The sequence below is a fragment of the Cricetulus griseus genome (assembly GCF_003668045.3).
Source record: "Cricetulus griseus strain 17A/GY chromosome 1 unlocalized genomic scaffold, alternate assembly CriGri-PICRH-1.0 chr1_1, whole genome shotgun sequence".
Classification (NCBI taxonomy): domain Eukaryota; kingdom Metazoa; phylum Chordata; class Mammalia; order Rodentia; family Cricetidae; genus Cricetulus; species Cricetulus griseus.
This window is the reverse complement of record NW_023276807.1, coordinates 20,864,403-20,885,888: the sequence shown is the minus strand read 5'-3', so window position 1 is coordinate 20,885,888 and position 21,486 is coordinate 20,864,403. Positions and strand designations below refer to the sequence as shown.

Below are 21,486 nucleotides of genomic sequence, written 5' to 3'. Positions count from 1 at the left end.
ATAAAACAAAAGTCATCATTTGGTGAGTCCAATATATGACAATGGTTAAAATTATCTACACATATGTGCATACATAATATAAGCATACTTAATAATGGAAACCTCAAGCTTAAAGGTAGGGGAAAACAGTGTATATAGAAAGACATGCCAACCTGATTGTGATGATACTGAGTATAAATATTATGGCTATATGTTATCAATTATAAGCCAGAAAGTTAAGAACAATGTGAATTCTGTAAGTGAAATGACAAAGATTATGAGAAACAATTAGTCCTACTTTGCCACAAACACAGTTCTCTCTTGCATTGTAATGAAAGAGGATTTTAAAAATTAAACTTAGCAGTGAATTCATATCAAGGCCCAATTTAAAGTATAACCTCACACAAATGTTTGGAAATCTGACTTGCCTCAACAACTATGATTCTGCATGGCCCTAAGCAAGATAAGCAGTGGTGCTGGGTCATGAGGCGTCAATCATGAATGCTAAGAGAAGCCTTCCCACAACTCATTTTGCAAATGAAAGTTTAAGTCAAAATAAACACATGAGTCATAAATTGTATTTCAAATCTAGAATCAAAATTTGCTACTAAAATAATGGTCTAACCATCGACTTGATCTTGTGCTATTTCAAGCGACATTTTCACTGCAATTTTTATGCTAGTTTCTTTGTTCCTAAGGTGTGAGGTTTACATAGTAAAGCACATTGAGTCATGTTAGAGATAGTTAATATACTTTAAAAGTAAGATGTTTTAACGACACTGGAAAGTATTGCAGTCAACACTATATTGCCTCTGGGGTCTTGAAGAAGTCCTCTTATGTTTTGAAACTTTTTACTAATTTACCTATCTCAAAAGTTGCTTGTAACTTTTGAGTGAAATGATGTGGGATAGTAAATTTAAAATCATGAACAAGATATTAATATTAATATAACTTTAGTGTGTTAAAATCATGGAATTAGAAACACCTTTAATGTTATGTTCCTATTTCAGATCACATATCATCTATTCCTACCCAGGCAGTTTTGCTTTCTAAACCTGTTTATAAAGTCACTTCATACCAGTGTTGCTTAAAAGTAAGATTAATTAACATTTATCTTATTCCAGCTCATTGACACTTAGCTTGGGTTTATCCATTAAATAGACATACTTATTATTTTATTTTCCATAACTATATATACAGATGTTTAACTTAGGTTTTTATTCTACTTTATTTTGTTGTATATGTTAGGTTATAGCTACATGTATGTATGTGTACTATGTTCATACAGTGCCCACAGCAGCCAGAAGAGGGTGCAGGATCTCCTATAACTGGAGCTAACAGCTGGTTGTGAGTCACCCTGTGGATTATGGGAATTTAACATGTGTTCCCTGCAAGAGCAATAAGTGCTCTTAGCCACTGAGGCTTCTCTGCAGCCTTATCTGAGGCTTTTATAGCAACCTAATTAATGTTCATTCTTGCCTCAGTTACTATCACTAGCAATAAGACTCTGCTTATTCCAATGAAATAATGCTACCTCATAAAAATGTCATTTAAAAATATTCACTCACTCTGCCTCTGTCTAGTAAATCTTTCTTTAAAATAAAAATAATTACTGATTGTATTGACTGTTGAAGTCGGTTCACTTATTTGAGAAGAAATAAGGTGTGGTGGCTTTGCTTTAATTTTGCATGAGACATATAACATATTATGGCATTTTGTAACTCTATTATTTAACTTCCCTCCATTGTATCATATTTAGTCCTCAAATTACACTTAGCAAAATTTCATGACTGTTTATATGCAACATTAATACCTTGATTTGAGAAATAGACATGTTCTACAGATTAACTTAATTCTGTAAAATGTTGTTGTTTGGTACTTTATTGATAATTTAGTCTATGATAAATTCAAAAGAAACAACATTTAAGAAAATTTCTCTCTTTTAAGAAATATAAATGCCAAGTATCCAACTATGTATCTTAAAATGTTTATTATAGTGAATTTTCCTTTTTTCATCCAGCATGGTAATTTAATATTAAAGAAGGTACTACACACATGTCTATATTTCCATATGCAACATTTGGTTTAAAATTAATGTATAACCCTATTTCTCATAAATTCAAGAATCAATCAATAGATCTAATACTTTAATATGGTATGGCCTTTCTGAGAAATTAACATTATGTGTAAGGAGTTTTAAAGTTGACCCCAGATCTATTTAATCAAGTGTCATCTACTTACCAAATCACTTGTTAGTGAAAGAATATACATTGTATAGAAACAAAACAATGACTGGAAAACCAGAAATAAATGTAAAAATTGTGGTTAGCAATTCCTCATTTTACAAATCAATATTTCTTGATATTTGAATTTGTCAAAATATTCTGGCTGAAAAATTTGAATTTTCTTAATATACACAAATATTAAAAATGGAATTTAAACAAACTGTGGATTAAGTTGCAAAATATTGACTGCACAAATTAAAGTTACTAAATCACTGGAAACTTAAACCTATGGTTGTTTGAGGAATTACAGTAAACCAGTATTTGCTGTCTTCTGTATAAAAAGGACACATTTCTCCTACAGCAGATATGTTCTCTCAGGGAGATGCCTAAGGGACTGAGTGGGCAGCCCATGTTTTATCTCTCTACTGAGAGTAAAAGACCCAAATCTCTGTTCACTGTTTCAATTATTTTGCTCTCAGTATCAGACAAAAACACATTTAGAAATTTGCAAATCCATTTGAGCCACATAATCCAATTTTGGACTTGAGCAAGCAACTGGTTAAAATATAAATCTCCTCTTAAACAAGGTACAGCAAAAGCCATCCAGCAAAGAAAATTCTCTTCATTTCTGTTTCTGGCCATATCATATATTATTTTTAAAATTTAAACTGTGCGCTTATAGAATTTATTCTACATATTACATTCTGAAAAGCTGTTACAATGAATATATTAAAATATTTCATCTATTACCAAGAATTCAACTCAGTATTAGTATTTGAATTTCTAAGCATTAAGCTCATGTACAGGGTTCTAAACAAATACTATCACAAAGAACATGTGAATTGAAGGACATGTCCATTCTTTTGGAGAATTTCATTAAAATAAGTCTGAATATCATGTCACAGATCTGACCAAATACTCATGGTTTCCAACTATGCCAAAACAAACAACAAAGGAATGCATACAATTTTGTAAAAACACAGATAAAGTTAGTTATAAGTTTTGAAAAAGAAAAGCAAAGGCTGAGAATGTTTACAAAACACTTTAAACATCTCCTACTGGGAGAGGTCCCATGCAATTCTGCTGGGCAGAACTCAGGATGGTTTACTATGATCAGCCAAATTATGACCCACTGTAATTTGTCAAACTCTATAGATTATTAAAGCATAAATTCTACATGTATATATATATTCATGTATACCTATGATTTCTAAAAATCATGTCAAATAATGTAATTTTCAGTCACATCCCAATTTATAGTTTGAAAATAATTTGATTGACATAGGATTAAAGAATTTTATAAGCCAGAAAGTCAGTTTTGTTGATATTTAATTAGATGGTCAACTCTTTACTATTTATCTTCTGCAACAACTTTATTTTCAAATCATATATTCAATTATAAAGAAGTCTAGCTTCTAAATATTTTAACAATCAAGCAATATTAGGACACATGAAGAACATTTGATGTGCATGTATCAAATTTTGTTATGTTTATTTTCATCATCTGAATCCTATTTAAATTATGGCTCATGAAAATCTCAAATCAAATATTCCTCAAAAAAGTAACTTTACTGCTTTCCTTTAAAAGTTTAATGATGCATTTTTTGCTAGTTAGCATAAGTAAATAATAATATGTAAATTCTAAAGCATAGTATACCAAAAGCAAAGCAAGTCTTACACATTTTTCCTGTGTACTTTTATTCATAGCTACTTTATTTATGGACTTTAACTGGTGACAAAAAATGGCTCAAAAAATCAGCTCCAAAAACTGACAAATGTGCAGCAAAGGATCATGAAAACATGCAGTGGTTTCATTAAATTAACAACAATAAATAGAAAAATGTAACTAACGTATTACCAGTTTGTGCCATAAATTTAGCAGCATCAGCTTGTTCCTGAGGGACCCTTTTCTCATGGACAGATCGAGGTCGCTGACTTTTAATTGTATGATCTCCCATCATTCCAAATTCTAAAGACAGAATAAAGGTATATGAAAGCCTGTGTGTAGACATTTCTCACAAATTACATTCCTGTCCCATGCAATATGTTCCTGCGCAGACCTAGAAATTATTGATCAGTTCACAGTTCTAACTTTTTTAGTCTGATCTGCTTGGAAGTATGTCTCAGCTTAAGCTAGAAAATCTGCATCATGAACAGCTTTCAAGAAACAATAACATTCAGTAAGTGATACACCCGATGGTAAGTTAACTCAAGTAACAGAACATATTGTACACTTCTCGGGCAATGTTCTGCAGTCACATATCAGAAGAAAAAAATATAACCAGAATATTAATTGTTTTCCTCAAAGTATCCTGACTGAGTGTCGGCTGCCTCTGGCTAAACGTTTGTCACCCCAACAAGGTTTCCAGCACCTTCCAAAGTAACGGACAACTCTGTTTCCTAACTTTCTAAAGATCCATTCAGAGAATGGATTTTGTTTAAAATTCAAAGATGAGGTAGCCCTGGTTTGCCTCAAGATTCACAAAAACTGGGAGCCTCAGAAACACTGATTCTTCCTTGCCCTAATTTAACTAACTCCACACTTTCTCTAACCACATATAAAGCAGTGTTGTCTCATTAATTTTTTGTTCAAACAAAAGAGTCTAGGTTTTTGTATTTTAATTGTTCTATAATAAAGCTACTAATAAAAACAAAAAAGCATCTGTGCCTATCAGACAATTAGAAAAAAAAGTGTGGAGATGAAAATTATTCAATCAATAGAAGAGATTCTGAGTAGTACATTTCCAAAATTTCATGTGCTTTCATGGATTAAATCCATAGGACTCCAGGTTAGTGCTGTGCTTACTGAACTGTTACAGTGATCTAGTGGCAGCCAAGTCTAGTGTATGAAATGCTAGATGGCTCTAACTCCTACAGTCAGGTAGGGAAAGAAAAGCGCTAGCATTCTTGCTAGGAATATTGTGGTACATGCTCTTACATCAAGAATGTTACTGATCTCTTGATACACAAAAGTTAAGAATGAAAATTTGACAACAAGTTTTACTCCTTAGCCATGTTCTCATCAATTTTTAAATGTACTTCTGTTAAAATACAAGATATTACCAATGTGTTTTGTAAGCAGCAATTCTACCAACTCCTATCTTTTATGTAAGAAAATGGCTAGCATATTGATTATCCAATCAAAATCTTATCCAATTATGAGCCTGGACAAATCCACGTTAAGAAATTCTTTCTACATCTTCCACTAAAGAATTCACATTCTGAGATATTTGAGAAGTCTAAATGTGTGTCTCTTTTTGTCAATTAGGATAATATCCAGTGTCAGAAAACGGAAATACTGTAAAGTGTCAGTTTAGTTGATAAAATAAAATCCATCACTATTTTCTATCCTGAATAAACATTTTTCATTCATTCATGTGTAAACTATGTGTAAACAATTTCTCACTGAGAATAGAAGTATTTAATTACCATTAAATTTGCTATTTAAAACATTTGAATTACAGTTATTCACTATATATATTTATAAATTATATATTTAAACTGTTATTCAATTAATTTGTCACTGTGTCTTCACTAGCAAACAAATATTAGTGGTAAGTTTTATTAACAATATACATCAACTTTCCAATTAAAATTATAATTTAACTTGAATGTTCTGTAAGTTTTTATAATTTTCCATATTAACATCATAGTATATCTTTCCATAATACCATTGGGGGCTCTAGTGCTCACACTAAGATAGTTTTGGCACAAGAATGTAAAGAATGAAAGAAAACATTTATCCTATGTATACAACTTTTAAGTTGCAAAGTAACGACAGAACCAATTTGATGGAAGATCATTCTTAATCTCAGTGGCAGCATGGGAATAACCTGTAATGTATCTTCTGAGAAAAATACTGCAACATTAAGGGAAGTATGATCCTGATGATTAAGGTTGTGGGTATTGTTAACTCTTCAGTGGGACAAATTAAAAAAGTATCACACTAAATTTCTAACAATTTTACAAACATAAGCAAAAGTCAAATGTTGATTTTTAAAATTGAATTTAGGCTATTATTTTGTATTACTAGTCAAGTAATTTCTATATCTCAAAAATATTTACAATCCAAATGACACTTAAGTATTCAAGTTTGGTGACCACCTACCATCAATTATTTATTGATGAACATTAAATCCTAATGAATTGTTGTACTGATGTGTCATCTTAATTGCATCGCATACAAACACAAGTTTAAAGTGGACTGTTGATTATTATGGCAATAAATTTTAGCTGGAAAATCTTTAAAGATGAGAATTGTGCTTTTGTTTTTCTAGTGGGCATCAAATCTAGGGTCTTAATACACATTAGACAAGCACTGTACCACAGAGCTATATCTGAAGCTAAAATGACAATGAATATGTGGTCCTGTTATAGACAAATTCCATATTATATGTTAGATACACCAATGATTCCCTTTCTTAGAAGGCAAAAGAACTGTATGGTGGCATTAAAAATATTCCAGGCCTATTAATTAATATTAAAGTATCAAATTGAACATGAATTATGCTGTTATCTAACCAGGCATGTTTCGATACAACATCATCTGCATTTCAAATTGTTAGAAAATAGAAATCTCTTTTGTCTAACTTTAATAAAAAAGTAATATTTTACAACAAATGTTCCACATCGCATGATGGGTTATTTTTAAAGCATTTATGTTGCCTTATATTTCTTTCATGATGGCATTATCTTTGTTTCTAATGAAAATAAAGGCCAATTGGATCATTCAAATGTAAGAGACAAAGCTATTTTACTAGTGTGCTCTCATGTGGTCAATGTAGTTTATATTATTATGATTTCTAGATAATATAGAGTCTTCATGAATGGTTGATTTATAATCATACAGTCTGCATTGGCAAGGATAATATACTACATTAGTTACACAAGGAAAATAACCAAATAAAAAGATGATCTGCTCTTGTGAAAGCAATGAAAAGCAAGCTGTGAAATCAAATGAAAAAGTACAGCATAATAGTGCATATGAGCATGTGGTACATGACTTTTGGAAACAACGAGTTATTTCCTCTGTCTTTATGTTGATGGCATTGATGAAGTGTTGAGTAAATAGCTGTTCATGTAGAAAATCCCAAAATGACTGAAGATGACTAACAAGTTTTAGGGTTTTTCCCTCAGTCATTCACTATGCTTCTTGCTAAAAGCCAAAGTTTCTGAAAGGTAGATGCATGAAAGAAAGGTTTTGAAAGTCATCTCTCTTAAGTCTAGGCCTATGATGTGATTAGGTAAGAGCTCTTTAGTAAACAAATAGACTTTAGACTTGACGTTTGATCATCAATTATCAGTTATGGGAATTTTGTTTGGAAGTTGAGGGAGACACTAATATGTGGTTTAATTTATCAAAAAGTCAAAAGCACATCTACTCATTATTTTACTAATATGTTTATTTTAAATATATGGACAAGCATATGACACTGGGCAGCAGGCATGACACTGTGATTTAATACACAGACTGACTTGACAATGTGCAGACATTCCTTTGCATTTCCACTAACATCAACCAAATTCAGGCCATTATTGATTTTTAGAATAGGCCCAAGAATTATGGACCATTTATGCGCTGTTTGAACTGTACTACTGCTTGCCAGCGATACCTGTACTCAGCACTGTCTCCAAGGAAAAGGTCTGCTCCATCAGCAATGTCTGTAGTAAAGCCCCTCTCTAACTTCAGCTTCTGCAACAGCACCAAAAAAAAAAACACCCACACCTCAAAAAATTTAAGGAGTTGGCTTTGTCCTCTTGAAATACTCATTTGTCTAGAAGCACCAACAAATTTGAATTTTTCCTTTATATAGATAAAATGTATATATTATATAGATACATTTATATATTATTCTTCCTATTACATTACAAACTTTTATTTTCTCATTTTGTTTGTTTGAGAAAGGTTTTCATGCAGCCCTGGCTATCCTGGAACCGCAATAAAACAAAGACTAATCTTAAAATTTACCACTGAACAAGATATTCACCACCACAACCTAACTTTAAGTAAAGCACCTAGAAAATTTAAATGAGATTTTTATTTGTCAAAATGTAATAGGAGAGAATATCACAACATTGCTTGTTGACAAAGGATAGTAGGGACAAAGAAATTCTGTTATGAAGCCACAATATAGTCTAGGAAGCCAGTTGGACATAGTTAATGTATTCTAAGTTCACAGTTGGGATGGTGTATAATTACTGAATTTGTCATTTATTTTCAAAATAATTGGAAATAGCTGTCACAATGATTCTGTACATAAAGCTGTTCTTCTGCCTAATAAAATTATAAACATGTAGACTCTAAAGAGAAACTAAGACTGCCCCTATTAGAATATTTTATTTCTGTAGTTTTCTAATTTTTCCAACTTTTTGAAATGTATGCAGAATTTGTATTTGCATATTCTCATTTCATAAACATTTGCTAAGTCCTTATATATCCAAATGTTTTATGAAACAATAGAAGGAGAAAGAGGCAAAGATTGAAGTCTTCACAATCAAACATGCATTATCAAAGGCTAGATTTTTTTAAATTATATACACTACCTAGATAATCAAAAACACTTTAACAATATTTACCATTGGTTGTAAAATACTTTAGTTTTCTAAAGAACAGAATCAATAACTACAAGACAACTTTCAAAAAACCCAAGAATGAAAGTTGCATAATAAATTGATTAATATTGGAAAATATCTAAATAAAAGAAACATGTTCTTAAAATATGCTAGGAACTCAAGAAACTCATTAAATTTTAAGATGTCAACATTTACTCCTTGCTATACATTATTTTAGATTTCATTATCAGATTTATATCCCTGGCTATGGGGACAATGATGATCTTTCTCACACTAGCAAAGCAGAATTTTGCTTTGCACAATACTCTGGCAGAAAGTACTTTACTAGGTAGCTAAGCTATTTCTAGAAATGGATAAAGTATTAAATAAACAAGTATGTGCTGCCATCATGCTCACAGAAGAGGTTATGATGCTCCACAGAATACATGAAGTTGTAACATTTCAGAATTTATGTGCTACTTTATAGGAATTTTTAACAAATATATTTAACCTATATATATATATATATATATATATATATATATTTGCAGTAAGTCAATGTATTATTTATCTTTATTCCAGGCACAAATATTTTAATAACTTCATAAACAATGTATTTCTCTAGAACTTTTAAAATATATACTTGAAAATCAATTGGAAAATATATGTGCAAAGCCCAAAGATAATTTGTGGACATCAACTCATATATTTAAATTATTATTTATTTACTGCCTTCTGGGAAAGGTTAGCAAAGAAGACATGTTGCTCCATGTAAGAAATCATCTACGTGCACAATTACACAGGAAGATTGTACATATTTTTTATAAATTTTTCAATTGTATTGCCTTTTTTCATATTTTCATGCAGGAACTACTGGATTACTGAAAACCAGCATCAGTGATTTGCTTGGAAAGTTTTTTACTGATTAGTAATGAGGAAAATAGACTTATGAACATAGTAACATATACATAGTAAATGTAACCCTACAATACAATACAATTTCAATAGTAAACTAGTAGTTGAACACAATTTTTGTGATCGCCAGTAAGAAAGGACACATACAGCTGGTGTCCTTGATACAACAAGTCCTTATAAAATATATAAATTCATAGTTAAGGTTGATAATTAAGACTGTGTTAGCAAGTAAGAAATCCTAGTTATTGGCCAGCAGCATTGTGCCTTATTTTAATCTCTCTGTGTTATATTGGGCGCCTACGTGTCTGCAGGACTTAGGCTCTTGGCAGAAAGACTTATCATTACAAACGGTGTCAGGAGGTGGTTTTATGAACTTCAACATAAAAATTTCACAAAAGCTTACAAAAGGGATTTTAGAAGCAAAAGAACAGAAACAAGTATGACTTCTTGGTAACAGCATTTTCTCGAGTGGTCTCTGTTTTGCCTGCGACAAGCAGACACTCGAGCAGCTCCCTTAAGGGAGGTTTCCTGACTCAGCATAAGCAGAAAAAGCTTCAGGTGCTTGCTAACAAATCAATGGTGTGTATGAGCAGCTGGCTCTCCAAGCCAGCAGCCTGTTGTTTGATGCCAGCATAGACCAAGGCAGTGAACATAGCTCTCAGTGCTGGTGGTAAACATTCCCCTGCCATCTTGGAAAGACTGTGGCTAAAACAGTTGCTGCCTTAATTTTATCAATGTTGTTTAACAGATAAAAGACTTTGTGGTCAGAAAAAGTTAAAGATTTACAGTAAAGACAGATTCAGATGAAGAAAAACCTCTAAAGGTTTACAGTGTGTCTAAAAATATACATAGTCTTGTGAGAGAAAAAGAAACAGGATAAAGTGTTTAAAAAATAAATAAATAAAAGAAGAAATAGAGTAGCTGGGTGTGGTGGTACACGCCTTTAATCACAGCACTTGGGAAGCGGAGGCAAGCAGATCTCTGTGACTTCAAGGCAAGCCTGGTATACAGAGTGAGTTCAAGGGAAGCCAAAATTACACAGAGAAACCCTGTCTTATAAAAGAAAAAATAAAAATAAAAGTAAAAGAAAGAGTTATAATAAATAAATAAGCCACATAAAGATGGAAAATACACAGCAGAGTATGGATACTATGTGCTATATTGTTGTCTTTAAATTGTTTGATTGCCAAGGAAACAGCTACAGCTGCTAAAATACATTTGATTATAGGTGCTGTTAAATTAATCCAACTTAAATATTTTAAAAATGGTTTGACTTCTAAATTTAAATGTAAGGACAGGTTATTTGGGAAAAGAGTTTTTGCTTGTGTTTCCACAGAAAATGTAAAGCTATGGATTCCTTCCACACAAATATGGTTTGATGAAGCAAGACCCCCTGAAACAGCGGCCCAACTGATCCTACATCCAAAACAGCAGAAATGATGCAGTCATAGAGGACTACAGCCAGAATTCTGAGTTTTATCATGATCCCCATGGTATGGACATCTCCCCCAACAAGCAGGGAGCAGTTTGGAATGAATGGTGACCAAATTCCCAAATACTGTTTATAAATGTTTGTTTTCATTTAAATGTGGTTGATTATAAATGGCAATGATTACAGTCAATCTCTTTTTAAAGGAAAAAAAAGGGGAATAGGATATAGAAATGAATACATTGCATTGGTATTGATTTTTTATTTATTGATACAAATTTAAGGTCAATTTTGTGATATATATATATATTTCTCTTCTTGCTTAGGTATTGTGTTTATACAGATATTTTAAAATGTAATGCATAATTAAATACTGATTATATATACTCATGTATAATAGGCTAGGTTAGTTAGGTTTTCTAGAAATATATTGAAAATTTTTTAATGATTAGTAATGAGGTAAATAGACACATGAACACATACATAGTAAATGTAACCACACAATCCAATACAATTTTGATAGTAAACTAGTAGTTGAACACAATTTTTGTTCATTTATGTCAGTATACCAGTGCCAAAATATGATGCTTTCTTCTTGCCTGCTCTGGTACATCTTGCTGCTGACAAAACCTCTGATACTATAATATTTCAATAAGCTTTGATATTAATGGGGCCTGACGAGATCTCAAAGAATGAGAAATGTAAGCAAACTGAAATGCCTTTAAATAAAATTATTTCTTCTTTTTCCAAACTATAACAGAGATTGGGTTCTTTCTGAAGAAGTTTCTGGCATGCAGAGTGGTCCTGTATGAAGAGGTTTCAAAGGGAGCAACAGGGTATGACTGAGACAGACAGAGATTTGTCCCTCGTGTTTTATTTTAAACAAAGCAGCAAGACAAAATACAAAAAGGAATGAGCCAGATGTTGTCTGTGAAGCCACAGAAGTGATCAAGGAACTTAAAGCTTTGACTAGAGGAAACAGGGATTTGAAATGTTGTTTATTTTGGTCTATCTGTATCAGTGTTTGGCTGTGTGTATTTATGTGTACCATGTCTGCAGTCCTGCAGAGTTCAGAAGAGAATGTGGTATCCCCAAACACTGTATTTCCAGACAGTTGTAAGCTGCTATGTAGGTTCTGGGATCCAAATGCCAGTCCCCTGCAAGAGCAGCAACTGTTTTAACCACTGAACCATTGCTCCAGCCAGTTATGGAAACTGTAAGAAACATTGTGTTTAGATTTTGATGAACAAGTTAATAATTATTGATCATAAAGTTAAGAAGAGACATACAAGGTGTGTTCCCGGACATTAGGAGGGAGGGGGAACCAGATGGATAGAAAAGAAAACACCTATGGCTTTACTAGGAACTGTGATATAAGCTGCACCTAATCAGATATGAACCATTTTAAGGGATTCATGCAAGAGAGGAAGATCCATGACTTGAATTTCAGATATGTACTGTAAATGAAACATGAAGAGTAGATAGGAGTGAAAAAATTAAAGGCAGTACAAATTGCTAAGAGGCTACCAGACTTTCCATATAAAACTGTGGCTGCATGAGGGTGTGATTTGAGAAGCAATCCACTGAAGGCTCCTAAGTGTGGGTAAGCAGGTAGATGGATTCCCTTTAGACAAAAAGTACCTACACCACACAGAGAAAGAAGGGCAACTCCCATTACCTGCAGGATGAGTCCTTCTTTGGACCTCTAACTTCAAAGTGTTGGCAACTAAACTTTCAGACCCCAAATGTTTTCAAGAATAGAATTTCACTGATTTTCATTTGTGTCTGTGTTCTTTGTGGGTATATATGTGTACATGTTTGTGAGGGTGGGCATGAACATGTGTGTGCAATTGCATGGATATCAGAGCTTGATATCAGATGTCTTGCTCAATTGCTCTCCACAATATTTTCCTGAGACAGTTTCTCTTCTTGTCTTGAATATGCTGAATAGCTCTGCTGCCTGCCCTGCCACACCCAGTAATCCTCCTATTTGCAGGCTCAGCACTGGGCTTAGAGGTGCTGTTTGTGTGGAATTAGAGGCTTCTCTTCTTGTGCTGTGAATGTGATCTAGGATTCTCATGCTTCCTCACAAGCACTTTACTGACAGCCCAAAAAAGACTTTCCATACAGAAGTCTATCATTTTTTTTTTTAGGCAAGCTTTAGTTTGATATTTTGATAGGTCTTACCCTCATATGCATTAAGGTAATATGTATTTTCTTAGAAACAGTAATAAAATTATTCTTCTACAGTTTTAAATTATAGCTCATATTATATGGCACTTTTAAACTTGCCAAGTTATTTCTCATTTATTATTTTAACAGCCTGCCATAGAATAATTTGATTTAAAGCAATGTTACTGCATTTATGCTTACTGGAAATTTTACAAGCTATTCCACAAAATGTTATATTATTTAAAGGAATTATTTAATGGGATCTTCCAAAAATAATTGGTATATTATTTCATAAACTATGGTGCATTATTGTTGCAACATTAATAGAAAATAAATATTATCCAAATTTAAATTACCATATAAGTAGTTGTTTGACCAAGTAGTAAATCTATAAGCCATAGCAATAAATCAGACACTTTCTTTTTTATACAAAATATAGGTACCTAGAGTTGCTTTCAAGGTTTGCTTTTATTGCCTGAAGGTAAGAAAGGGTTTTTCATTTCTTTTTAATTAATTTTTTCATTTATTTTACATACCAACCACAGTCTCCCCTCCCTCCTCTACTCCCATTCCCATCCCCACCTCCCATCTATCTCTCCTCCATCCCCTCCTCCTCAGTCTCCATTCACAAAGGGGCAGCCTCCTATAGGCATCAACAAAGCTTGACACTTCAAGTTGAGGCAGGATGAAACTCTTTCCCCTGCATCAAGGCTGCAGAAGGCAACTCAGCATGGGGACTATGTTCCCAAAATCCAGCACAAGCACCAGGGACAGGTCCTGAGCCCACTGCTAGGAATTCCACAAATAGACCAAGCTACATAACTGTCACACACATGCAGAGTGCCAAGTCAGTCCCGTGAAGGCTCCCTAGCTGTTGGTCCAGAGTTCTTAAGCTCCCACAGACTCAGGTCAGCTCTCTCTGTAGGTTCCTCCATCATGACTTTTACCCTGCTGGCTTGTGCAATCCCTCTTCCCAAGAGATTTTTTTTTGTCTTTCAAAGACAGAAAGTATAATATATTTATTTAATTTTTTCAATATATTGGTAAAGAGATGTATTTTTGGAGGATCCAGACATGATCAAGTAAGTGGTTCTGGTCACATCTCATTACCACACTCATGGTTCCATCACTTACTGCAAAACAGTTATATATACATGTTATAGATACCCATGACAAACATTTACTAAAATAGATATCAGGCCCGACTTTCTTAATGAAAATGATTCTGAGACATACTGCCTTTGGTTTCTAAAATAACCAGGGCACTAAATCAGTGTTTCCTTAATCTTGTAGGTTACTTTTCAGGGACAAATGCATGATGAAGAACTTCTGCAGTTTTCTAAGACATCAGCTATGGCTACCATTAGTTAGCATTCATTCAAGCTGACCTTCATAAATGAGCAACATTGCTAGTGAAGTCTAACGTCCATGCAGCAATCTAAGAACCATGCATGTTCTAAAAGTAGTGTGATTAACACACTGAGAAAACAAAGGATGCTTTAATTGGCATGTAGGCTAACACTCAGTGTGGATGAAGGGGCAAGGAAATAGGCAACTAGGAAATGCAGTTCATATTTCAAATTATCATGCCTGAACTTGGTGCAAATGCAAGTGCTGGAAGAACTATGTCCAAATTCTCTTTATGCTCTAAAATTACACTGGTTCTGAATTCTCAGGTTGGAATTGAGTCCATGAATGTATGGACTACCTCAGCAGACCAAAGGGCCTAAACACTTTCCCAAGTCTGTTTGAAGGTCATATAGATTTACACACATGCCTTAAAAATGTGATTTTTTTCAGTACATAAAATGTTATTTGGCTGTTTCAAAATATCATGTATCCAATAAGTATTTAGGCGTTTTCTTGATTCATTTCTAAGTAATATGTATGGTTTATATTGCTTGAAAACCCAACTTCATAATGTATATTTAAGTAAATATAGCAAGCATTTGTTTCTCTATTGGATGAATTATTTCAAGAAAGGAAGTATTTATCAGTGAAAGTTGAGAATGGGTGAAATATATGCTCATGAAATATACATCTACAACACCCAGGATAAAACTCTAAACACTGGAGATATGGTAGTAATTTTTAAAAAGGATAATTTTAAGTGTGTCAAAGAGACTTTGCAATATTAACTTTACAAGGTAGTCCTCCAAATAGGAAAATTATAAGTTACCATATATATTCAGATTAATAACTTTTACATAATAGTTTGCTTACAGATTGCTTCAGTTTAAAACTCATGTAAATGTGTACTTCATCAAAATTATTTGTTAAATGAATATTTAAATCATGGATATGATATTCATGTTATCACATTTAAATTTCCTCTTTTTTATTACTTGATTTTCCTAACTGCTTATTTAGTCTCTGTGAGCCTCATAAGAAAACAATTTCTTTCCTTATTTCTTATTTTTATATCATTTAATTATTTTATTTTTAGACACTACACATGGAAACAAATATATTTTAATGCCTTTGGGCACAGTGATACAACTTCCTAATCTCAGTACTTGGGATGTCAGGTCAAGAGAATTCCAAACATGAAGTCAGCCTGATCTGAACAGTGAGTTTAAGACCCGACCGAGGGGATAGGGTATGTAGAAAGAACATATCTCAAAGAAAACAAAATAATAATGAAGAGAAAAACTGTATTCCTTTATATTTTGGATATTGAGGAAGGTATATAGGAAATTAAAATTCAGCTGGGGCAATGTAATGAAACTGTCTCCAATTAAAAACTAAAGGAAGACTAGAGTTAATAGATGGATGGTATAGTGCCTACCTTACTTCTTGAGGTCATAGGTTCAATACCAGTCCCAAACAAAACACAATAGCTTATATTTGATATGCAGATATATCTGTTTATCTATCACTTTATATCATATGCATATACACATGCACATACATATGTTAACATATGTATTAAAGATAAACTTAAGAATTGTGTTAAAAGAGAGATTCCTGAAATGTGTTTTCTATGAGGAAGCATTATTTGAACTTGATACATAATTTCACGAATCCCTTTCAAATATTTATCTGGTATATGTTCCTTTGGTGGCACAGAGAAGGAAGGCAGGCTCACATAGACATAGAGCAAAGGAGTACCAGCCTACAATCCACACCACCAGGGAAACTAAGAAACAAGGAGGACCCCAAGAGAAGATCTCATGGACCCCTGAAGAAGGTGAGGGGCACAAGAACCCCTGAGCAAATTGAGAGCACAGGTGAAGAGAGGAGGGAGGTGAGAAGGGGAGAGGAGGAAAAGGGAAGGGGGTAGGAGAATAGGAGAGATCAGAAGGTCTGAGACAGAGGAAGAATAGAGGAGGGCAAAAAAGGAGATGCCTTTATAAAGCAGTATAGAACCAGTATAGGTTTGGAGAGAGGTCTGGCACTGGGGAAATATTTGAGGATCCACAGGGATGACCTCATCTAAGAATCTAAGCAGTGAATGAGATGCTGCCTTTGATGCCCTTCCCGTATAATGAGATTGATGACTACTTTGGTTGCTATTCTAGGGCTTTTATCCAGTAGCTGATCGAAGAAGCAGACATCCAAGACAAACACTGAGCCATACTCCTGGAATCCAGTCTCGGAGAGGAAGGAGAGATGAGCAAAGGAGCCAAGACTGTGCTGGGGAAACCCAGAGAAACAGTTGACTTGACCTAGTGAGAGCACAGAGACCCTAGTCATAAAACTGGGAAACCAGCATTGGACTGAACCAAGCCCTCTGAATGTGGGTATCAGCTAGGAGGCCTGGACAGTCTATAGGACCTCTAACAGTAGAACCAGTGTTTATCGATAGTGCACAAATGGACTTTGGGAGCCCATTCCCTAAGAAGGGATACTATTGCAGCCCAGATACATGAAACAGGGCCTAGGCCCTCCCCCAAATGATGTGAATGACTTTGATGGTCCCCTGTGGGAGGGCCTTACTATCCTTGGGGAGTGAGTGGGGAGGTTGGTGGTGGGTATGGGAAGATGGGAGGGGGATGGAATGGGGATTGATATGTAAAATAAGAGTGCTTCTAAAATAAAATAAGGGAAAAAGGCAAACAATCCAATTAAAAATTGGGGTACAGAACTAAACAGAGAATTCTCAATAGAGGAATCTAAAATTGCTGAAAGACACTTAAGAAAGTGCTCAACATCCTTAGCCATCAGGGAAATATAATTCAAAACAACTCCAAGATACCATTTTACACTGGCCAGAAAGGCTAAAATCAAAAACACCAATGACCCTGGAGAGGATTGGAGAAAGAGAACACTCCTCCACTGCTGGTGGGAAGGCAAACTTGTACAACCACTTTAGAAATTGGTATAGTGGTTTCTCAGGAAAATGGGAATCAGCCCACCTCAAAATCCAGCAATTCTGTTCTTGGGCATATACCCAAAGAATGAACATTCATATAGCCAATATATTCTTGAAGAATTTTCTTTAGGAAAAGTCCTGGTTCCTGATTATTAAAGAGTGCTTATAAAAACAAAGAAATTTCCTATTGCATTCTCTGAACAATTCTTGTAATAGAAAACTTTCACTACACTATCCTTGAGTTCACTTCCCACTCACCCAATAACACCAAGCAATGTGACTTCAGACTTTCTTCCTTAAATGAAACTCTTCAAAGTGAGTTACCTCTTAGAAACTGTCATGTTCATCTTGCTGCCTTCAGCATTTGACAACCTTCCTCCTTTCCCTATCCCATAAACTTTCTTGCAAAGCTCATCTCCCATGGCTTGCAAAGCTGACAGACTTAATTTTCTTCCTCTTCAACTCCCCCCTCTGTGACTGTCGTTTCCTAGGTGATTCTATCCACTACTTAATAAGCTTACTCTGGGTTCTGAACATTGCCTCCCTCAGAAATCGCACTCCACCCCACATATCCAAATAAGATTTTTAAGCACACAACTGTATTTGATACTAATAGGCCTACCACTATCTTCCCAACGACCTATGCTAAATATTTGCATATTCTGTATGCAAACTTAGCGTTTATGAAAACAAGTTAATTATTTATTTTAGGACAGTTCCTTCTGTTGTATCTTTTAATTTTCTGCTTAACAAACTTTCATTTGCCGGAATTCACAGTTGTTAAATAAATAAGTAGCAAAGTAAAAATAAGTAGAGCAGAGATAGTATAGGAAACACATCAGGTTTATCAAAACATGATGATGAGCAATTCCTGTATTATAGAAAGGCACTGGATCTTAATCTTAACAGCCAAAGACATAAGATTGTTTGCCTAGAGAAAAATAAAAATATAAGTGAGCTGAGGCTGCTACTCAGAGTAGATAGATCTCATGGGGACAGCTGAGAAAGGACTTATGGTTAAAGAATCTTGAAGAAGTGGTCAGTGGTGGCACACATCTATAATCCTAGTATTCTTGAGACAGAGGCAGATCTCTGTGAGTTTGAGAGCAGCCTGGTCTACAGAGCTAGGTCCGGAACAGCCAAGTCTACAAAGAGAAACCCTGTCTTGAAAATGCAAAAAAAAAAAAAAGGAAAGAAGGAATAAATAAATCTTGAGGAAGAATAAGGGAGCAGAGCAGCTGAGGAAACATCTGGAAAATAAAAATAGAAAAAAAATATAAGGATTCCTTCCTGAACTTCAAAAAAGAAATTAAAAATAGTGATACTTAAGCACATTTATCTGTCTTTGAACTCTTTCCATTCTAGTCATGTATTACATAAAATCTCCTTATACTTTGTTACAACTACTTAAAGTGGGGATTAAATAAGAAGGGATTTTTTTCATGCTGAGATTGACAAGAGGTAGAAAGGAGAAATAATCCAGAAGAAAAATACAAAGCAACAATGGAACATTGAAAACCTACATACTGGGAAGTGTGGCCAGATAGGAATATGTATCTGATATATATCTGTTCCCCCAAAGAAGGTCCAGTAACTAAGAGAAACTTAAACTCCAAATTTTGTGAAATGAATGGTTACCCTTATAAAGCTGAAGCATCTGTGAATATCTTAATGATCCAACAGCGAGGTTAAGAATTGGAATAAAATACTGTATTTTGGGGAACTGACATTGGTAATTCCCATTAACCATGGCAATAAAATAATAATGATTTTTCCATGTTTGGAACTTGGTTATGTAACAGAAGGATTAGAAATAAATCAGCAATTGTTCCAAATTATGCAAGAGATACTAACTCTGATTATTCCATTATAATGAGCTTCACCATTAAGAAGTGAGAGAAATAATTACAATTAGTTTTGGTAATGAGAAACCATCTTCATTTGGGTCATAACTCAAAAATCATTTCATCTTTCAGTTTTCCAGTTACTTATAATCTCTATTTAAATGTATACATTGGGCATATTATTCCTTATCATGTTTGAATACAGTTGGGATATATTGGTTTTAAGATAATTTATTGAATTCTTTTTAAGTTTTGCCTGGAACCACAACCAAGCACCAGGCTGAGCTCCAGGAATACAGTTGAAGACAGCAGGGACAGAATATATGAACAAGGGAGGTCAAGATCATGATGGAGAAATCTACAGAGACAGCTGAACCAAACTCTTAGAAACTCATGAACTCTAGACAGTCAGCTGTGGAGATTCCAGGGAATGGAACTAGGCCCTCCATATGTGGGAGACAGTTTTGCAGCTTGAACTATCTGAGGGACCCCTGGAAGTAGGACCATGATACAAACCTTGTACATGAGCTAGCTTGTTGGAGCTCATTCCCTTGTTGGAACCTTAATAAATGGGAGAGGGGCCTGGCCCTGGCCCTGGCCCTGGCCCTGGCCCAATCTATCATGCCAGACTTTGTTGACTCATCTTGGGAGCCCTTACCTTAAGGAGGAGTGAACTGGGAGTAGGCTTGGTGGTAGACAAGGAGGTGGGAGCATGTTTGGGAGGGAGAACTATGGTTGGAATGTAAAATGAAGTTTAAAAGAATAAGTCAATTGTAGGAAAAAGACTAAAAAAGGACTAAGATAGAGACAATATTAAATGCCAGCTATATTGAATCTCAACTGGTTATATTTTTAAATGAATGCATGAAATGAAGAATTTCTACATTACTCAGCATTTTGGTATTGGTCTCTATTATGGGCATGTTGATAAATAGAACATGTGTATGAAGAAAGGCACTCAGATCAGTAAGAGGGGAAAACTGGACCATGGACTGCCAGGAAAAGTATTCAGTGCCAGGCTGATTTCAGAAACAATCTTGTAATCTAGAAGCACTGAGCATTGTAGACAAGAAAGTCTGGTAAGAAACCTAGAACAAATTTAAATAATTAAACACTCACATTATTCAATTATAAAGCCCAGTGTTATACAAATAGATTCTTAATAGTTCTTAACAATTAGGAATTAATTACATTTGTCTAGGGGAAAAATAACCTGAATTAAATAAAATTATAACAGAATGATTAGAAATAAACTACACAGTTTATTAGGAAAGAGTTTAAAAAATGAGTCAAATCTCTGAGAAGAACTTTCTAATTATCAGTGATGCATAAAAAGGAAAGTTTGGTCATAAAAAGAATTGAACTTTTGATCTCTGCAAAGTCTTATGCAGAGGGCATATGGGTAATGAATATCATAATAATCCCTAAGTGGATTTATCTCTGAATCCTCCAGTTGTTGAAGTCCCTAGCTTTTGGGCAACTCCATTTCCACCAACCCTAAACTTCTGACATCTCTTCATTTCATACATTTTGAAAACCTGTCCATGTCTCATCATTTCCATTCTGACTACTCTAATCCAAAGCCCAAGAATCCATTGCTTGGACTATTGCTCCTACCTCGACATCAAGGACACTACTTCATACCTCTATCACTACCAGCACAATTTATTCTGCTTAAAATTCTTTTTTCACAAAGGAGGCAGACAGATTTCTTTGAAACATAAAAGAACACTATATAAAGTCACCTCGAAGTCATTATAAGGCTGCTCAGTGTTACAAGCACAATGCCAACCCTTCCTAGGCATAATAACCTTATTTCATTTACTTAAAATGTATGGCTCATATTTCCCTTGTGCTAATTGATTTCCTTAATTAGAAAATTTATAATCTTCACATGGCTGATTCTTTCTTGGTAATCTAATTTAAGCTAAAGCTTCACCTCCTTTAATGACCTTTCCTGATTTCCAAACACAAACTATTATTATTCTGTCATCTTCCAAGTTCCAATTATAACTCCTTAGAAGAATTTCTTTTATTTTTTGTATGGTTGTAACC

General features: G+C 34.1%; 1 protein-coding gene across 1 annotated transcript in view; it reads right to left on the bottom strand.

The window, feature by feature from the left end:
• The window catches only part of Adgrb3 (adhesion G protein-coupled receptor B3), a 697,729-nt gene that overhangs the window by 445,841 nt on the left and 230,402 nt on the right, over positions 1-21,486 (bottom strand). Inside the window, exon 2 of the mRNA XM_027392824.2 lies at positions 4,063-4,173. Coding sequence (XP_027248625.2) covers positions 4,063-4,173 — 111 coding nt within the window. The remainder of the gene's footprint in view (positions 1-4,062; positions 4,174-21,486) is intronic.